Source organism: Rhinopithecus bieti, unplaced genomic scaffold (assembly GCF_001698545.2).
Source record: "Rhinopithecus bieti isolate Rb0 unplaced genomic scaffold, ASM169854v2 scaffold_11488, whole genome shotgun sequence".
NCBI classification, from domain to species: Eukaryota; Metazoa; Chordata; class Mammalia; order Primates; family Cercopithecidae; genus Rhinopithecus; species Rhinopithecus bieti.
In genome coordinates, this window is record NW_016806879.1 from 997,104 (window position 1) to 1,016,685 (window position 19,582).

General features: G+C 50.0%; 1 protein-coding gene across 1 annotated transcript in view; it reads right to left on the bottom strand.

Annotated features, from left to right (window-relative positions):
• Positions 1-19,582, bottom strand: part of FADS2 (fatty acid desaturase 2) — a 40,302-nt gene that overhangs the window by 16,196 nt on the left and 4,524 nt on the right. The window contains exons 2-5 of the mRNA XM_017878418.1: positions 14,085-14,195; positions 11,257-11,454; positions 11,063-11,164; positions 3,528-3,653 (exon numbers count right to left, since the gene is read on the bottom strand). Of these exons, the coding sequence (XP_017733907.1) occupies positions 3,528-3,653; positions 11,063-11,164; positions 11,257-11,454; positions 14,085-14,195 (537 nt within the window). The remainder of the gene's footprint in view (positions 1-3,527; positions 3,654-11,062; positions 11,165-11,256; positions 11,455-14,084; positions 14,196-19,582) is intronic.

Below are 19,582 nucleotides of genomic sequence, written 5' to 3' on the forward strand. Positions count from 1 at the left end.
ACCCTGAGGCCTGGCTGCCCCACCTGACCCTGCTGTGCTGTGTGGGACTGGCATGTGACAAGTCCCATCAGACCCACTGTCACTTCAGTCAAGAGACCAGAGTTCCTTCCAGGGCAGCCGGGTCCTGTGAGACCCAGCACAGGCCAAAAAACCAGGAACCCAGGAAGCACCAGTCCTTTCCCCATGAGTGAGAGAGGGGATTTCCACAGAACACTGTGGCACGGGCTGGGGACTTCCAAATGCCACTGGTAACTGGACAACCAGATCCTCACAGCCTCCCACCCCCATCTCCTGCTCCAAAGCCAGCATTCCAGAAGTGTCAGGGGTGAGAAGATGTTAGGAAAGGAGAGGCTTCTCTGGCCACCACACACAAGAAAGACGCCTTCTTGCCAGTGCAGCTGGTGGGACTAGACTTTGTTAGAGACACAGAGAACATCTGTCAGGACAGCCAACAGCTCTACACCACAACCTCCCCGATAAAGCGAGGTCTTTGTCCCCACTTATCAGAAGACCTCAAGTTCATCAGTTCCGTTATCTAGACACCTCTAATTAAAGCTGGCAAACTGTTTCCTAGAAGAATAACAATAGCCTGTACTTTGGCAGAAAAGAGAATCCCTTGCAGCTTAGAGAGGCTTCCAAACTACAGAACTGTGGCTAATTTCCTGCGAATTGGCCATGTTACAGAAAAACCAATGTGACTGCTCAGATCGTCTCACGGGTGGAAATGAAATAAGAAGAGAGCATACAAACCAGAACGGGGGAACCAGGCTGTCTCTTCGCCTTGTTCCAAGCCTTAGGCGCCAACGCTGTCGGGAATACTACTTACTACTTCACTCAGGGCGCCACTCCTTAGTGAGAGGAAATTGGCCTCACTTGGCAAATGCTGATTGAACCCTACTCTATGCATGGCTTTGTGGCGCCTAAGATCTGCATAAAAGCCACAAGGATCTTCTAAACTTTCATTTTCATTATTAATGTATTTCCAAAAAGCAGTGAATATATTTATTTTTTTTCTTGTAAATTAGGCCCCGAGATAGAGGCTCTACATGAAAAAAAAAGAATGTATTAAATAAGAACATTTTTTGTGGGATGCATTGTTGGGGCTTTTCTTCAGAAGAAATTATGGGCCGAGCACGGTGGCTCGCACCCGTAATCCCAGCACTTTGGGAGTCCGAGGCAGGTGGATCACGAGGTCAGGAGTTCAAGACCAGCCTGGCCAGCATGGTGAAACCCTGTCTCTACTAAAAATGACAAAATTAGCCAGGCGTGGTGGTGTACACCTGTAATCCCAGCTACTCAGGAGGCTGAGGCAGGAGAATCACTTGAACCTGGGAGGCGGAGGTTGCAGTGAGCCAAGATTGTGCCACTGCACTCCAGCCTGGGCAAGACAGTGAAACTCTGTCTCAAAAAAAATTAATTAATTAATTAATTAATTAAAGAAGAAAAGAAAGAAAGAAAGAAACAAATTATGAATTACTAACACCCAATTTTTCTGCCTTATAAAATAATGTAGGTCCTGTTATGGTTCAGAAATACAACAGAATACTATACGGCTAGTGGGAGATGAGACCTGGCTACATGAACTGGTGGGAAAGGGCGTCCACATTCGCAGAGGTGGCAAGTTGCAGGATACAAGGTAGAATTTTTTTCTTTTTTCTTTTTTTATTTTTGAGACAGAATCTCGCTCTTCTGTCCCTGCTAGAGTGCGGTGGTGCAATCATAGCTCATTGCAGCCTTGAGCTCCCAGGCTCAAGTGATTCCCCCACCTCAGCCTCCCCTACATGTGGGACCACAGATGCACAACACTACACCTGGCTAATCTTTTGTATTTTTTGCAGAGATGGGGTCTCACTTTGTGGCCCAGACTGGTCTTGAACTCCTAGGCTCAAGCAATCCTCCCACTTCAGCCTCCCAAAGCACTGGGATTATAGGTGTGAGCCACCACAGCTGGCCTAAAATTTTTGTTTGTAAAGAAACAGATATATGCATGTTTATACATACATAAAAATATCTAGAAGACTATATAGCATCTTGTTAACAGTGGTTACCCTCAAGGGCATAAAATTTGGGGCAAAGGGGAGGTTTGAGAGACTCACTTTTTTTTTTTTTTTTTTTTTTTTTTGAGATAGGGCTTTGCTCTGTTACCCAGGCTGGAGTGCAGTGGTGTGATCATAGCTCACTGTAGCCTCAACCTCCTGGGCTCAGCTCAAGGGATCCTCCCACCTCAGCCTCCCCAATAACTGAGACTAGGCACATGCTACCATGCCTGGATTTTTTAGAGACAGGGTCTTGCTGTGTTGCCCAGGCTGAGACTCATGTCTTAATTCTGGATATTTCTATACTGCTTAAAAGTTTATACCAAGTGTGTTCTATATTTGTAGTAATACAATGAATTAATATGAAAATAAGATGGTGTAGTAAATGAAAGGCAATGGCCTAGCAATCAAAAGGTCTGGGGCCTCACCCTAGACTGGCCACTAAATTACATGACTCTCTCAATTGGGTGCAGTGGCTCATGCCTGTAATACCAGCACTTTGGGAAGCCGAGGCAGGCGGATCATGAGGTCAGGAGTTCGAGACCAGCCTGCCCATGGTGAAACCCTATCTCTACTAAAAATATAAAAATTAGCATGGTGGTGCATGTCCGTAATCCCAGCTACTTGGGAGGCTAAGGTAGGAGAATTGCTTGAACCCAGGAGGTGGAGGTTGCAGTGAGCCAAGATTGTGCCATTGCACTCCCGCTCTGGGCAACAGAGCAAGACTCCGTCTCAGAAAAAAATAAATAAATTACTTGACCGTGAATGTGTTCCATCCTCTCGCCAACCTTCAATTTCGCATCCACTGGTGGAGCAGATTGGACCAAGCCATGTTGAGGCTCCTCCCAGTGTACAGGATGATGATTCTCTGAATAAAGTTTTCTCAACATGAACTAGTCGGTTGGCAACCAAGCTTGAACCCCTGAAATCCTCCCTTCCTGCTGAACTGGAATTCCCTCTACCCTGGGAAGAAACAAGCCAGAAAATGCTCTTCCTGGTCTAAGGGCGGGCGGGAGGCATCTACCATTCTAATGAGGAGCTGAGTCCCGTATTTACAGGTGAGGCCATTCCACATACATTCCAGCCGGAACAATTCAGGGTACCTAGGAGAGGTGTCTGTGTAGCAGGAGATGCAGACCTGGCTGGCTGAATGTCGGCCCTCTAGGCTTCCTTCCCGGCTCCCTGCTCAGGCCAAACACTTCCTAGGTGAACACCATCCCCTTAGTCATACCCCAGTGGGCTGCCATTCACCCAGGCCAAACACTTCCTAGGTCAACACCATCCCCTTAGTCATACCTCAGTGGGCTGCCATTCACCCAGGCCAAACACTTCCTATGTCAACAACATCCCCTTAGTCGTACCTCAATGGGCTGCCATTCACCCAGGCCAAACACTTCCTAGGTCAACACCATCCCCTTAGTCATACCTCAGTGGGCTGCCATTCACCCAGGCCAAACACTTCCTATGTCAACACCATCCCCTTAGTCATACCTCAATGGGCTGCCATTCACCCAGGACAAACACGTGCAGCATGTTCACATCGGGATCCTTGTGGAAGATGTTAGGCTTGGCGTGGTGCTGGAAGTGGCGATGATTCCACCAGTTGGCAGAGGCACCCTGTGGGGAGAGAGGGGTTGGGATGAGCCATGCAGGCCACCAGAGAACCAAGCTCACCTGTGACAGGCCCTTTTTAGGAGCAGTTCCCAGCACCTTCAACCCTCAGGGACAGCACCTCAGGCCCCCACAAGGTCAGAATCCAGCCCTGCCATGACTGAGCGCAGAGCATGGGCCAGCCCCAGATGGACTGAAGTCACTTTATCTCTCTAGGCTTCAGTTTCCCCGATCATAAGACAATGATGGCGGGTGAGGCGTGCTGCTGTGGGACCACATGATGAGCGCTCCAGCAGGTGTGGGAGCTGGTCTCTGCCTCTCTGCCACCAGGTGTGGAGCCAGAGCTGTGCGAGGTGAAGCCGGGGTTTCAGGGATAGCGAGAAGCGGTCCCTACTATGTGGCCCAGAAATCTCCCTCCTGAGTGTATATCCAAGAGAAATGAAAACATGTCCACACACAAACTCATAGAGGAGGTTCCTAGCAGCATTCTTCAAAAGAACGAGAAGAGCAAAAACAACACAGGTGTCCATCAGCAGATGAGTGGGTGAATGAAATGCAGATTAGCCACACAATGGAATATTGTTTGGCTGTGCCATAAAACAGAACGAATCACTGACACTTGCTACAACACGGACGAGCCTGGAAAACATGCTAAGGGAAGGAAGGAGCCACAAAAGACCACATATTGCATGATTCCACCAACATGAAATGTCCAGAATAGGCAAATCTATAGAGACAGAAAGTTGAGCAGTTGTGTAGGGCTAGGATTGGGGTAGGGGAGGGAGTGAGGGGGTTGGGATGTGATGGCTAAGAAACCTGGGATTTCTTTTGAGCACAGTGAAGATGCTCTAAAATTGACTATGACGATGGTTGCATAAATCTGTGAATATACTAAAAGTCATTGATTTGTCTACTTTAAATGGGAAAACTGGCTGGGCGCAGTGGCTCACACCTGTAATCCCAGCACTTTGGGAGGCAGAGGCGGGTGGATCACTTGAGGTCAGGAGTTCAAGACCAGCCTGGGCAACATGGTGAAACCCCGTCCCTACTAAAAATACAAAAATTAGCCGGGTGTGGTTGTAGGCACCTGTAATCCCAGCTACTTGGGAGGCTGATGCAGGAGAATCACTTGAACCAGGGAGGCAGAGATCACAACACTGCACTCCAGCCTGGGTGACAGAGCAAGGGGATAACTGTATCTCAATAAAGCATTTGGAGATTGCAGTTGTGCTGCTATGCTGAGGGTGGGTCCTGAGATTCATGTCACACCAGGAAGGCTGGAGGGAGAGCTTAACAAAAAACTGCTAACATGAACAAAAAGAACTTTCCTGTTTCTAACACTCAAATAGGATCCCATGAGACAAGATGCATAACATGGATGTTTCTTTTGAGGCTGCAGATTTCCATCTCCTCAGCTCAGAGGCATGGCCCTCAGCAGTTGCCTAGCAACAGATGAAAGAAAACACAATTTCCTGACCCTTTAGCATCACGATTATTCTGCTGAGCTCTTGCCAGATCAGTGCTTTGGCTAAGGGTCTGCAAAAAAATGCCTATCTGCTAAACAAACATTTCACTTGGGAGATGCTTTTGGCACAAACACAGTCTATGGACAAATAGCCATGGGTGGGAACAGCAATGGACAGCTGCAACCTTTGCAGTGACCTCAGGCCCCTGGAAACAGGCAGGCCTCAAAACCCATGAGAGAGAGAGAGAGAGAGAGAGAGAGAGAGAAAAGTCAGAGTGAAAGCTTAGCGGCTTCACTTTGGGAGGCCGAGGTGGGTGGATCACTTGAGGTCAGGAGTTCCAGACCAGCCTGGCCAACATGGAGAAACCATCTCTACTAAAACTACAAAAATTATCTGGGCGTGGTGGCAGGCACCTATAATCCCAACTACTCAGGAGTCTGAGGCAGGAGAATCCTGTGAACCCAGGAGGCGGAGGCTGCAGTGAGCCAAGATCGCACCAACGGCACTTTAGCCTGGGCAACAAGAGTCCGTCTCAAAAAAAAAAAAAAAAAAAAGGAAGAAAGAAAGAAAAAGAAAGCTTAAAGCCTTGAGGAATCAAATGACACATTTGTGTTTGTTGTCAAAAGGAACAAAATTCCTGGGAAGAATCAAATGGAAAAATCTCTGGCACAAAGAAACCTAAGAGCAAGGCATGAAACGAGTAAGCATGATGTTTGGAGGATACCAACCCAGAGATGTTTATTGAGCAAATAGATGGAAGAAAGTAAGACGGGCCGACAACAAGGAGCCAGTGAGGTGGGGCAGTCCCAGCTCTCCCTGGACTCGGGATGAGATGTAATGAAAGCATTTTTTGTTCATGCTACTCCTCTGCTGTGATTCTCTTCCATTCTTTTTTTTTTTTTTTTTTTTTGAGATGGAGTTTCGCTCTTGTCGCCCAGGCTGGAGTGCAGTGGTACGATCTCACCTCACTGCAACCTCCGCCTCCCAGGTTCAAGCGATTCTCCCGCCTCAGTCTTCCGAGTAGCTGGGATTACAGGCGCCCACCACCATGCCCGGCTAATTTTTGTATTTTTAGTAGAGATGGAATTTCACCATGTTGGCCAGGCTGGTCTCGAACTCCTGAACCCAGGTGATCCACCCACCTCGGCCTCCCAAAGTGCTGGGATTACAGGCATAAGCCACCTCACGCGGCTTCTCTTCCACTCTTCTTTGCCAGGTGAAGCCCTGCTTGTTCTTCAAGAGCCCCTCCTTCTGAGCACTGGGAAGCCCACCTTGTCCTGGAACAATGGCCAGCTCCTAGTTTCCAGAATGTGGTGCAGATATTGCCTACCCTAAGCCAGCTGCCATGCTCTGCCTGGAAGGTGAACCAAGAGACAAAGCCCTTGTCCTCAAGGAGCTGCGAGGGAGGGTCTGGCGTCATCACACCAAATCCAAACTGAGCTGGAGCCAGGAAAGCTAAGTGTGCACGCAGCTGGAAAAGTTGGCCAGGCAGAGTGAGGGGTGCTTTCCTGACAGAGGGAAGAGCCTAGGGGAGGCCCTGGGAGGGGAAGGGGGAGTGTGGGAGTGTGGAATATTCCAGAAGCCAGAGGAAAGCTCCTTGGTATAACTGTGACCAGCAGTGCTAGGCGGAGCCCTATCAGAGCCTGAGGCAAAAAAAAAAAAAAAAAAATTGCACTCCTGGCTTTATGGAAGCAAATTCAATGATAACATTTTCAAAGTCTACTTTTTGGCTCATTTCATTTTCTTCTTTTTTTTGAGATGGAGTCTTGCTCTGTCACCCAGGCTGGAGTGCAGTGGTGCGGTCTCGGCTCACTGCAACCTCTATCTCCCGGGTCCAAGTATTCTCCTGCCTCAGCCTCCCAAGCAGCTGGGACTACAGGCGCCCGCCACCATGCCCAGCTAATTTTTTGTATTTTTAGTAGAGACAGGGTTTCACCGTGTTAGCCAGGATGGTCTTGATCTTCTGACCTTGTGATCTGCCCACCCCAACCACCCAAAATGCTGGGACTACAGGCCACCGCGCCTGGCCTCATTTCATTTTCAATGGAAAGAATTGCTGAGTTTGATGGTTTCCGTTAACCAAGCGATTAGCTTAAATAATTTTATTTTATTTTAATTTTGAGATAGAGCCTCACTCTTCGCCCAGGCTGGAGCGCAGTGGCACCATCTCTGCTCACTGCAACCTCCACCTCCCTGGTTCAAGTGATTCTCCTGTCTCAGCCTCCCGAGCACCGGGATTACAGGCACGCCACCTCGCCCAGCTAATTTTTGTATTTTTAGTAGAGACAGGGTTTCACCCTGTTGGCCAGGCTGGTCTCGAACTCCTGACCTTAAGTGATCTACCTGCCTCAGCCTCCCAAAGTGCTGGGATTACAGGCATGAGCCACCACACCCGGCCTAGCCAACATGCCCGGCCTTAACTGATTTTTGATTACATTCAAATGAAGCAAAGGTATAATAAACTCTCTTTTGGTATAAATAAAGCATTTACACTTAGAATGTTATGACTTTTAATACGTCAACTTCTTCATTGTTAAATATTTTTTCAACTATTTTAATGCTCTGGAAAAAAAAACATCCATTAAAAAATGACACACAAACATGTATAGAGGGGTGCATGTTTTTTCATTTGCCTCAGTTCATCCTGATCTTTATTTAAAATTTTGATATTTTGTTCATTGTGGATTGTTTTTGCATTAATTTTGTTTTAAAAAAAAAAAAAGATTGCAGGCCGGGCACGGTGGCTCATGCCTGTAATCTCAGCACTTTGGGAGGCCGAGACAGGTGGATCATCTTAGGTCAGGAGTTCAAGACCAGTCTGGCCAACATGGGGAAACCCCGTCTCTACTAAAAATACAAAAAAATTAGCTGGGCGTGGTGGCACACACCTGTAATCCCAGCTACTTGGGAGGCTGAGGCAGGAGAATCGCTTGAACCTGGGAGACGGAGGTTTCAGTGAGCTGAGATCACGCCATTGCACTCCAGCCTGAGTGACAAGAGTGAAACTCCATCTCAAAAAACAAAACAAAACCACGTTGCATTAAAACATCATTTTTCTTGAAAACTGAATTTGTCTGGTGTCCCGTTAGATTTTATACCCTAGGCGAATGTCTTACTTGCTTTACTCTAATCGTGGCCCTGGTGGCCTGAGATGAGGCTGCAGAAAGGCTGGTGATGTCCATTACAGATGCAGCGCCCAGATGGCACTGGGCCTTTCAGCTTGCATTTGTTTATTTAGAGACAGCGTCTCACTCTGTCATCCACGCTGGAGTGCAGTGGTACCATCACAGCTCACTGCAGCCTTCAAATCCCAGGCTCAAGCCATCCTCCCGCCTCAGCCGCCCCAGTAGCTGGGACTACAAGCATGCACCACCACCCCTGGCTAATTTTTTTATTTTTAGTAGAGACAGGGTCTTGCTATGTGGCCCAGGCTGGTCACAAACTCCTGGCTTCAAGCGATCCTCCTGCCTTGATCTCCGAAAGCGCTGAGGTTATAGGCGTGAGCCACTGTGCCTGGTCAAAGTTTGCATTTTATCCTAAGTACAGTGCTGAACTATGAAAGAGTTTTAACCTCAGAATAGTCTTTGTAAAAGATCACGCTCTGGAAGAAATGTCTGCTGGGCGTGACACGGGCTGAAGGCAAACAGAAGGTCAGGATGTGGAGAACTCCCATGAAATCCCATTAGCAGTGCAGCTAACAGGAAGAAGGGGGTCCCAGCCTCTCACAGCCCCTGGTAACCTACCCACAGGTCTCTCCAGCTTGTGATAAGACATCTGAGTTGGCAAGGCCCTGGAGGACCTCCCTGCAGCCAGTTCCCTTTTTCCCAGTGATGGGAAGAGACACAGACCTACAAGATTTTTCTCCATGGTCGTGCACCTGCTGAGTGTTGGGGTCAATTTTGGGCAAGCTTGACCTCCCTACTCTGGGGCACCCCTGAGTGAGCCGCATGTCCATGTCCTTGGCCTGGCTCTGTGACACAGCACCAAGGACATAGCCAATGGGGGCTGGCGGGCCATGAGTGGAGCCCACATCCCCAAGCCCAAGGACCCTATTTGCTGTCATCCACGTTCTACATAGAGATCAGTCCTCTGTCCTGGCCCCATCTCCCGCCTGACGCAAGAGCCGTGCTCTGGGGCCCCTCAAGGACTGAGGGCCATTGGACCGGAACGGTCCCCCCTGCCTGGCCCCTGCCCAGAATTGGAAGCAGGACACAGCCCATCTTTGTTAAGTGTGTGAGGGCTAACATGGGTCAGGAGTTAAATGTTACTTTGCCATACTGAGGAGGGTTTGATCCAACAGAGAAGAGTATAAAATGAAACAAAGCACTGCACTATGTGCACCCTCTCCCTTTGCCCCTGAGATTCTGGACAGAGACCAGGTTCTCAGGCCACTTCAGGCTCAGGGCCAGGCAAGCTGCTCGCTGCGAAACTGGTGACCAGCTCAGGGGTGGTTGGCCACCAATGGGGTCTGCAGCTGGCAAGCCAAGGGCCCCGTTGTGGTCTGGGTGGAAGAGGGGATAAGCTACACCTGACATGTAGCTGTTCCCTTGCCAGGGTGTGGAGGGATGGAATCTTTAGGACCCCGCTTTTCTCAGGAAGCAGGTACTGTTGGGTTGGGCTGGGATGGGGACGGTCTATTTCAGAGAGCAAGTCAGCAAAGACTCATTTTCGAAACTGAGGAGATAATGCCTATCAGATCAGAACAAGGCCATTGGCAATTCCAGCTCATCTTTCTACAAGCGTGCTGAGCGTCTGTGGTCTGCTTCCTCATCTAGGGGGAGGTGAGACTGGAACTTGCTTAACTCCTGCACTTCTAATGGCTTTTGTCCTTTGGGCCAGTTGATCATTCCATAGTTTGGTGTCCCCTATCTGAGGCCTTATAGGATGACATTTACTTTTTGTACCACGCTTATTTCCAAAGAGTATTTGAAGTGGCTTAACATAAAGGACTCATATATAACAGAAGGCTAAAATAAAGATAAAAGCATAAATGCCAGATGAGGAAGGAAAGAATGGGTGCACCAAAAACACAGACTAAAGATAGTTGCTGTTTCAAATGCTGCTTTGCACCTCTTGGCTTCTGAGGGGAAGAGAGGAACATAATGTGTTTTTTTTTTTTTTTTTTTTTTAAGAGATGGGGGTCTCACTATGTTGCCCAGGCTGGTCTCGAACTCCTGGGCTCAGGCAATTCTCCTGCCTCAGCCTCCCGGGTAGCTAGGATTACAGATGTGTGCCACCACACCCAGCACAATGTATTAAAGAGCTCATATCCCCAGTGAAAGGAAGCATACCAACTCATCAAAAGAGACTGCTACTGGCCGGGCACGGTGGCTCACACCTGTGATCCCAGCACTTTGGGAGGCCAAGGCAGGTGGATCACAAGGTCAGGAGTTCGAGACCGGCCTGGCCAACATGGCAAAACTCCATCTCTACTAAAAATACAAAAATTAGTTGGTCATGGTGGCGGGTGCCTGTAATCCCCACTACTCGGGAGGCTGAGGCAGGAGAATTGCTCAAACCTGGCGGTGGAGTTTGCAGTGAGCCAAGATCACACCACCACACTCCAGCTTGGGTGACAAAAGCAGGACTCTGTCTCAAAACAAAACAAACAAACAAAAAAAACTGCTACTTTACTGTCCCCAAACGAAAACAGATTTGTTAGATGAGTCCTTAGCTAAGGAACATCAAACATTACAATCCGCTGAGCCAACAGACAAGAAAGGGTGTGCCTGTCTTCATAGTGAGCAGTACACTGTGTCTTCATGGGTCAGAACTGATAGAGAGATGGGGCTCAGGAAGCCAGCAGAATGGAGGGTCACCATGGCCCACAGCATAGGCATACCTGCCTTGTCACCCTGTAGCCTCAGAGCACTGAGCAGAGAGGAATCCTGGTCCCTCTGTCTCAACTGCTGTCCAACAGGACAGATGCCCAGGGCTGCTGACATTTACCTTTAAGTGGCCAATGACAAACTTGTGGACAAGGTGGTTCCACTTGGGTTTCCTGTAGACAGACAGGTGGCCATAGTCGTGTTGTAGCCATCCAGCTTGGGCCTGGGAAGAGAGGGTCACACAAGCTGTCACAGCCTCAGCAAACAGGCACCAGGCCTCTGTCAGCTGGGAGAGGTGAGGGTGTCACGCCTCACCTGAGAGGTAGCAAGGACAAAGGCCGTGATGAGGGTAGGAATCCAGCCATTGCCAAAGTAAAAGATGGTGAACCACGCGATGCTCTCCAAGGCGATGATGTGGGCCAGGAGGAGGAGGAAGAACACGTGGTTGGTCTTGAACAGGTTCATGTCTTCAGCCGTCTTCTTCAGGGCCCGGAAGTCCTCAATGATCTTCGACTGTTGACCAAGAGCACAGGGAAAGGAGTCAGCCACCAACCACTCTGGAGGGAACATATGTCTTGGGCTGCCATTTCAACAGCCAATGGACAACCCAGAGAAGCTGTGGCAAGAGGGGGCAAAGCCACAAGCCTCGACCCTGCAGGAGTCCCTACAATAGGTGCTGTTGCCACGTGCCCCACACAGCCCTGGGCCCTGTATATTTGTCACAGCTAGGTAAGAGTGACAGAGAAAGGCTTTGACTCAAAAGCTTGCATTTTGTACACCCTGTGTTCATAGCAGCTCTATTCACATAGGAAAAAAGGTAGAAATAACCCAAAGATCTCATGACGGATGAATGGATCAACAACACGGGGTCTATCCATGCAATGGAATATAACTCAGCCTTGAAAAGGGAGGAAATTCTGACACATGCTACAATGTGGGTGAACTTTGAAGACATCATGCTAAGGCAAACAGGCCAGTCACCAAAGGACAAATATTGTATGATTCCATATACAGGAGGTCCTTGGAGAGGTCAAATTCAGAGACAGAAAGTAGAATGGTGCCTGCCAGGGACTGATGGGTGGGAGAATGAGGAGTGAGTGTTTAATGGATGTGGAATTTCAATTTGGAGAAGATGAGAACTGATGGCAGTGATGGTTACATAACAATGTAAATGTGCTTATTTAATGCCACTGAACTGTACACTTCAAATGACTAAAATGGTTAACCACACTTTTTTAAAAAAGAAAAGTTTAATCCCAGCACTTTGGGTGGCCGAGGCGGGCAGATCACCTGAGGTTAGGAGTTTGAGACCAGCCTGCTCAACACGGTGAAACCCCATCTCTACTAAAAATACAAAAATTAGCCGGGCATGGTGATAGGCGCCTGTAACCCCAGCTACTTGAGAGGCTGAGGCAGGAGCATGGCTTAAACCTGGAGGCAGAGGTTGTGGTGAGCTGAGACCGTGTCATTGCACTCCAGCCTGGGTAACAAGAGCGAAACTCCGTCTCAAAAAAACAAAAAAAGAAAAAGAGAAAAAGAAAACTTGCATTTTCTACCACCCAACAGAGCACCACTTGCTCTGTGCACACTGTTGGGTCTTGAGGGGTTGAGTTGGGACAACACAAAGTAGTGCAGGAGGACAAGCTGAGGCAGGCAGGAGGGCGAGCTGAGGCAGGCAGGAGGGTGAGCTGAGGCAGGCAGGAGGGCGAGCTGAGGCAGGCAGGAGGGTGAGCTGAGGCAGGCAGGAGGGTGAGCTGAGGCAGGCAGGAGGACAAGCTGAGGCAGGCAGGAGGGCGAGCTGAGGCAGGCAGGAGGACAAGCTGAGGCAGGCAGGAGGACGAGCTGAGGCAGGAAGGTGGGGGCTGTGAGCCCTGGGCACATGGAGCCAGGGAGGCGAAGTGGAATCAAGGAGTGCCCTGGGAACACAATGGCATGGCGAGAAAGAAGGAACTTGGGACAAGAGGCAGGGGCAGGGCTGGACAGGGAGGAGAGTGGATACTAGGAGAGGAGCAGTACCCACAGGGCATGACCAGGGTGCTATGAAAGGTGGTTCTGGTGGCACATGGTGGGAGCCTGGGTGCTAAGTGGTGCAGGATCTGCAGCACAAAGGGAGAGCAATGGACAGAGCCAAGGACCAAGGCCATGGAGGAGGGAGCTACAGGGCAGGACAAGCAAAACTGGGTAAGCTGCAGGCCAGGAGGTGCCGGGGGGTGAGAGTGGGAGATGGACTTGCGAAGGAGGCAGGAGGGGACAAGCATGGGTTGGCATGGGTACGGGGCAGGTGATCTCATGTACCATGGAGGGAAATGTGAGAGTAGGGGCATTGGCCTCTGGAGGACCTGCAGGGTGGTCTGCAGCTCATCAGGAAAGCCAGAGGCAATGGGGGTAGTGGGGGACTGGCCAAGAGTCCAGGCCAGGAGAGACCCTGGTCCTGGCCTGGCTCTGCTAAGCAGAGGGGTCCAGCCCAGGCTGGCAACAAGAGGAGGAAGGGCTCGCTGAGGCCAGGGTGGGACCTCCATGACCACCCTGGTCATGCCCTATGGGTACCACTCCTCTCCTTGTAACCACTCTGTTCCCCGTCCTGCCCTGCCCCTGCCTCCTGTCCCAAGTTCCTTCTATACACTGCTCCACCATTTACATGGGGACTTCATTGTTGAACAAAACAGCCCGTGAAACCTCAGGAGTTGCTATTTTCACACGTCACTGTCCTGGAAACCCAGCACCCAGGAGAGTGTCTGACCCACAGACGATGAAGAAATGACCAGGGAATGATCATTCTTTCTCAAAGAGGTGCTCCCAGACCCCAAAGCCACTCTTGTCATTAAATGACATTTTTCAGTGTTTCTTTCCTGTCTTTCCCCTAGATTGTCATCTGGCACCTTTCTGGAAAGGGATGGAGGAGAATGAAAGTGAAACTGGCCAGAAGAGAGGAGACGCCACTAGCTGTTGTCAAACCCCAGCTCCCAGGGAGGCTCTGAGGCCCTCCCTGACCACAGGTGATCCACAGTGGCTCCTCCAGGACAAAAGCACCCCTGCCTGCCCCAGCCCCAGTTACTGGTCCTGGGGTGAGGGGACCCTCTCTCAGACTCCCAGCCACCCCCAGCCCCATCTCCACCCCCACCCAGGTTGCAAGCCCGACTCACGTTCTTGCCGTGGTCCTGGCTGGGCTCTTCTGGGGCCAGCTCACCAATCAGCAGGGGTTTCAAGAACTTGCCCACGAATTCCAGGTCAGGGTGGAAGGCACGGAAGGCATCCTGGAGAGCAGAGGGCAGTGGTGAGGCTGAGACCCGACCTCTGTCTGCTCTCGGGCCCCAAGGAGGACAGTGCTCAACCAGCAGCAGCTCCACGTGTGCGCCCAGACACCAAATGGGGTCTCCTGTGATCTGGCCCCAAATGCTGTCTCTAGCATTTTTCCAGGACAGAGCCCTTACTGCCCAATGCCAATGGCAATAGCCACCTGGGCTTCTGTGCTGGCACAGGCACGCTAAACTCCCAGGGGTTTGTGGATAGATGCACAGGCTGCCTTTGGGCAAGTCAGGAAATGGTGACCCTCCAGGAAGACGCACCAGGAAGACATGGGGCTCAGGGAGGACTTGAGCCTCAACTGCGTGAGCTGAGTGCCTTGCATGGTGCACAAACTGCACCACCCACCACCTCTTGTAAGTTCCTCACCTTCATATCCAGGGTTATCAATGAAAAGAACAAGACCGAACACTACCATGGCATTGGAAATGTGCTCAGATCAAGTATACAAAAAATAAACACAGAGTCATGTAAAAAGCATTCCTGAAAAAAAGCCTGGGATGATCTAGGCTATTATTATACATGTTAAGGTAGTTGGATTATGCCTTGCTTTATTTTCATTACTTTCCGAATTCTACCACTGCTATAATGATAAACATTTTAATCTTTTTTTCCCCAATTATAAAGTAAAAATGTGCTGAGTTTTGGTCAAGTTAGAAAAGGCACAGCAGAATAAAGAGGAAAATAAATATCACCCGGAAAGTGATCATTATTGCTAATATGTTAGCATTTTTCCTTCTAGCTTTTTCCTATACACATTATGCATATTACATTAATTATCTCATAAAAAATCTAGCATTTCTATTAGGGCGCCCACCAGGCGCCCCTGAGGGGATGTAATAGAATGTCCCAGTGGTGAACACTGTTTAATCTGCATCAAGTCAAGCTTCCAGACATTGGTAGGATTGGCAAACCAGTCAAACTCCACCATGAGAAACAATCAGAAAAATCAGTATAGCTGGGGAAAAAAACACAGGTTTGCAGGGAAAAAAAAAAAGTATGGAAGCATAGTCTAGATTAAAAGAGACTAAAATGATATAAAAACTGCAACTCTTGTCCAGTCACAGGGGCTCACACCTGTAATCCCAGCACTTTGGGAGGCAGAGGCAGGGGGATCACTTGAGGCCAGGAGTTCAAGACCAGCCTGAGTAACATAGCAAGACCTGTCTCTACTAAAAATAAACAAAATTAGCCAGGTGTGGTGACCTGCACCAATAACCCCAGCTACTCGGGAGGCTGAGGCAGGAAGATACAATAAGTAATGATGGTGCCACTGCACTCCAGTCTGGGCAAGAGAGTGAGACCATGTCTCAAAAAACGAACAGGCCAGGCACAGTGGCTCATGCCTGTAATCCCAGCACTTTGGGAGGCCAAGGCAGGGATCACCTGAGGTTAGGAGTTTGAGATCAGCCTGGGCAAAATGGTGATATACCGTCTCTACTGAAAATACAAAAATTAGTCAGGTGTGGTGGCGCACGCCTGTAATCCCAGCTACTCAGGAGGCTGAGGCACGAGAATCCCTTAAAACCAGGAGGCGGAGGTTGCAGTGAGCCAAGATTGCACCACTGCACTCCAGCCTGGGCAACAGAGTGAGACTCTGTCTCAGAAAACAAACAAACAACATCTTGCAATTCTTTAATGTGAAAGGCTCTCACTTGAAGGAAAAGATAAGTTATACAAGGGTTTTCGGGGGCTGAATGAGAAAAAATGAATATGAACCAGATATTCGATCATATCAATGAATTACTATTAATTTTCTTAAACGTGACAAAGGTACTGTGATTATGTTAGAGCACCTCTTCCTTTTTCTTAGGAAATGATGAAGACTTTATGGATATGATCACATAATGACGCAGCTTATTTTCAAAAGGAAACTGCACACGTGTAAAGAGGAAAAACACGAAGGTGGCAAAATGTTAAGACTAGTGAATATTGGTTGAGGATACACAGGTGTTTGCTCGCTCTTTCGACATCTCTGGATGTTGGGAAATTTTCAAAATTAAAAAGAAGAGGGGGCTGGGTGCGGTAATCTTAGCACTTTGGGAGGCCAAGGCAGCAGATTGCCTGAGGCCAGGAGTTTGAGACCAGCCTGGCCAACATGGTGAAACCCCGTCTCTACTAAAAATGCCAAAAAAAAAAAAAAAAAAAAAAAATTAGCCGGGCGTGGTGGCACACACCTGTAATCCCAGCTACTAGGGAGGTTGAGGCAGGGGAATTGCTTTAACCAGGGAGGTGGCAGGTTGCAGTGAGCCACGAGCATGTCATTGCACTCCAGCCTGGCGACAGAGAGAGACTCCATCTCAAAAAAAAAAAAAAAAAAAGAGCGTCGTGGGGAGGTGGAGAAAGTGCTAACCACTCCTGGAAATCTTTTCACCCCCACATGTAAGGATCTCCTAAGGGTAACTGCCAGTCTCCCATCATCTTCTTACTACATTCCTGGCATCAAGTCCTTTGCTTGGTCTTTGTTCTATTTGTGTCTAGAACAGACTGACAGAAAACTGGGCCCATGGTTTTTTAAAAAATGCCTGCGACCCACTAGCCAAGCAGACAAGGGATAGTAGCAGGGGATCAGGTCAAGTGTATTTTCACGGAAAAGAGATGTGCTGTTCCAGGGCCCTGGGGAGGCAGGGAACAGGCCCAGGGGGCAGGCAGGGAGGAGGCCCTGGGGGGCGAGGAGGGAGGAGGCCCTGGGTGGTGAGGAGGGAGGAGCCCCAGGTTGCAGTGGTGATCAGCTTTGCCAGCTCTGGGTGGGGTGAGCAGTCCCCACCAGAGCCTCAGCCACCTCTGCAAAATAAGCAAGGCCCTGGGAGAGGCCCGGAGGAGCTGCCAAAGTCAGGGCCCAGGGCTGGGCCTGAAAAAGCCCCTTCATTGGTCCTCCTCACATCACACCACAGCCTTTGCGAAATGAACAGGAAGTCCCTGGTAAGGCAGTTGCCTAAGAAGCAGCTGCAGTGGCTGATAACTAACGGATTCCTCTTGTTTCATTGAAAGACAAGATTCAGTGGCTTACAAATGGACTCATCTCTGCTCCTGCTGCCTCCCCAACACCCGAGCCCTGCAGCCCAGGTTCCAGCTCCAAGGGAGCAGACAGATGACAGAGCCCTGCCTTGACCTGGGTTGCTCCTCAGCCATTTCTAGAAGGCTCACGGGCAGCCTCACCTCCCTGAGCCCAAGGGTAATAGGCGTGTGCCAGGCAGGGAGCCAGGAGTGTTGTTCATGTTACTCCCTTAGGCCTCAAGCCCCAACTTTTGAGATGAAGAGGCAGGAAGCAGAGTCCTGGGCTCCAAGTGGCAGAGCCAGGATCAAATCCAGGTCCATCTGCCTTTAAGGACTCCTTTCTCAAGTGCCACACGCTTCCTGCCATTTCAGAAAATCGAGCAGTCTGTTGGATCGGCTCCTTGCCCATGGTCAATGTGGCAGCTTTCCGAGCAGGCCCGGTGTGGACCACCCTTGAACATACCATGCTCCTTTCCACACCAGGGCCACCTCCATTCAGGACTCAGCCTCAACATCACCTCCAAGTGGCTTTTCCCAACATCACATCCAAAAGAGCTCTCACAGCCCTGGGCCTTCCCTGGGTCAATGCCCTGTTAGATCTTCATAGCAGTCATCAAGGTTCATCATTAGACCGTGTGACGTGCCCACTTGTTTATGGCCTGTGTCCCCCGCTGGAGCATAAGCCCCAGTTGGGAAGGCCTGCACCTGTCTTGTTTGCTGCAATAATCCCATTGCCTGGAACGGGGCCTCATAAGATGGCTCACTAGGGAATGAATGGACCCAGGACCCCACAGCTGAACACACTCTGATATCATACTTTTCCACTGTGCAGTCATGATCAGACACTTGTCCTCTTCCGCGTTTCACACAACTTGGCTTCTGCCTCTGGAACACCAAAAGCCTTCTCCGGCATCCCCACGCTGGTGGTTGCTACAGCTGCCACCTGCTGAGGTGACGCAGGTGAGACACGGTGCCCCGGGAGTGGCTTGCATACATCAGCCACGAATCTTTACCAAACTTTGTGAGGCAGGTCATTTTTTAGAGATAAGAAATGAAGCATAGGTTGGCAGAGCCACCTGCCCACTATCACACTCGGGGATGAGCTGAGCAGAGTTTGAGTCACATGTGGCTACCTTGAGTGTTTTCTGCTGTTCAGACAAAGGCTTCCTTCGACATGAGCATCCTGCTCCCTGAGAGTCAATTATTTTTTGTCTCTCACTTCCCATTGCCATAAATGTGTCTCACATGCTGGCAGAAGGTTCCCAGCACCTGCTGGGTTACAGAAATGTCTGGCAGGTATAAGGCAGACCAGGATTCAAGGCAAGGGAGGGCCAACCCAAACATTGTCTTTGGACCAAGAATTGGAACCGCGCTCTATCCTCGTGTAACAGGAGAGAAGCCAGAGACTTTCCAGGAAGAGGACCTGGAACATGGGGAAGAGAAAGGATTGGCAAACAGGTGGAGAAAGCAGAGCTGCACACCCGGCAGGGCAGGTGTGTGAGGTGGGGATGTCAGAACACCCAGATTCCGAAGTGCATGTCACACTTCGCTTTTTGCCAGTTCCTGCTTCTGCCGTCACCCAGCTCTGATGCCAGTCAACTTCTCCACAGGGATATTTTCCCTGCCCCTGCCCAACTCCGGGTACAACTCACAGTTGCTCGCCATCCACTGAGCACCTGGTGCCAGGATTTGTTTATGGCTGTGCCCACGTCCTCTGCTGGGCAAGGCTAATCTCTGATCAAATACTGCACAACTGGGCACTTGGCCCAGGACTTGGGAAGTGCAGGACAGGCAAGTTCAGGGCATACAGTGCAGTAGGTGGCAGCCCTGCGGACCAGAACTTTACAGAACAAGTGATCTAAGTGTGTGGAGATGCACAGGAGGGACCCTCGCATTCTCCAGTGGAAATGAAGAGCAAGACAGGGACGCTGACTTCCTTTCTGCAGCAGAGAGATGCAGGCAGGGCAGGAAGCCCCTATGCCGTGTCCCCTCCAAGGAAAGAAGCAATAGAGGCTGGTGGGGCCGTGCTCTGTGGCCAAAGAGCCCCGCAGTGAGAGCCTCCCCCATAACACAGGGTCCATGCACTACCCTGAGGGCAGAAAGGCAGGGCTGCACAGGAGATAGGTCCCTGCAAAGGCAACCTGGGCATGAAGAAATTGGTGCCATTCACCACTTTCATCTCGGAACTGCTTCCTGGGGATGCTGAGGCTGCAACCACAGGAATTGGACGGCTCCCACCCAGATCTCAGCTGGGGAGATGGAGCTGCCCTCCAGGCCTGGGAATTCATAAAGCTGGGACTGGAACCCAGGTCTCCTGCCTCTAAATACTACAACCCTCCTG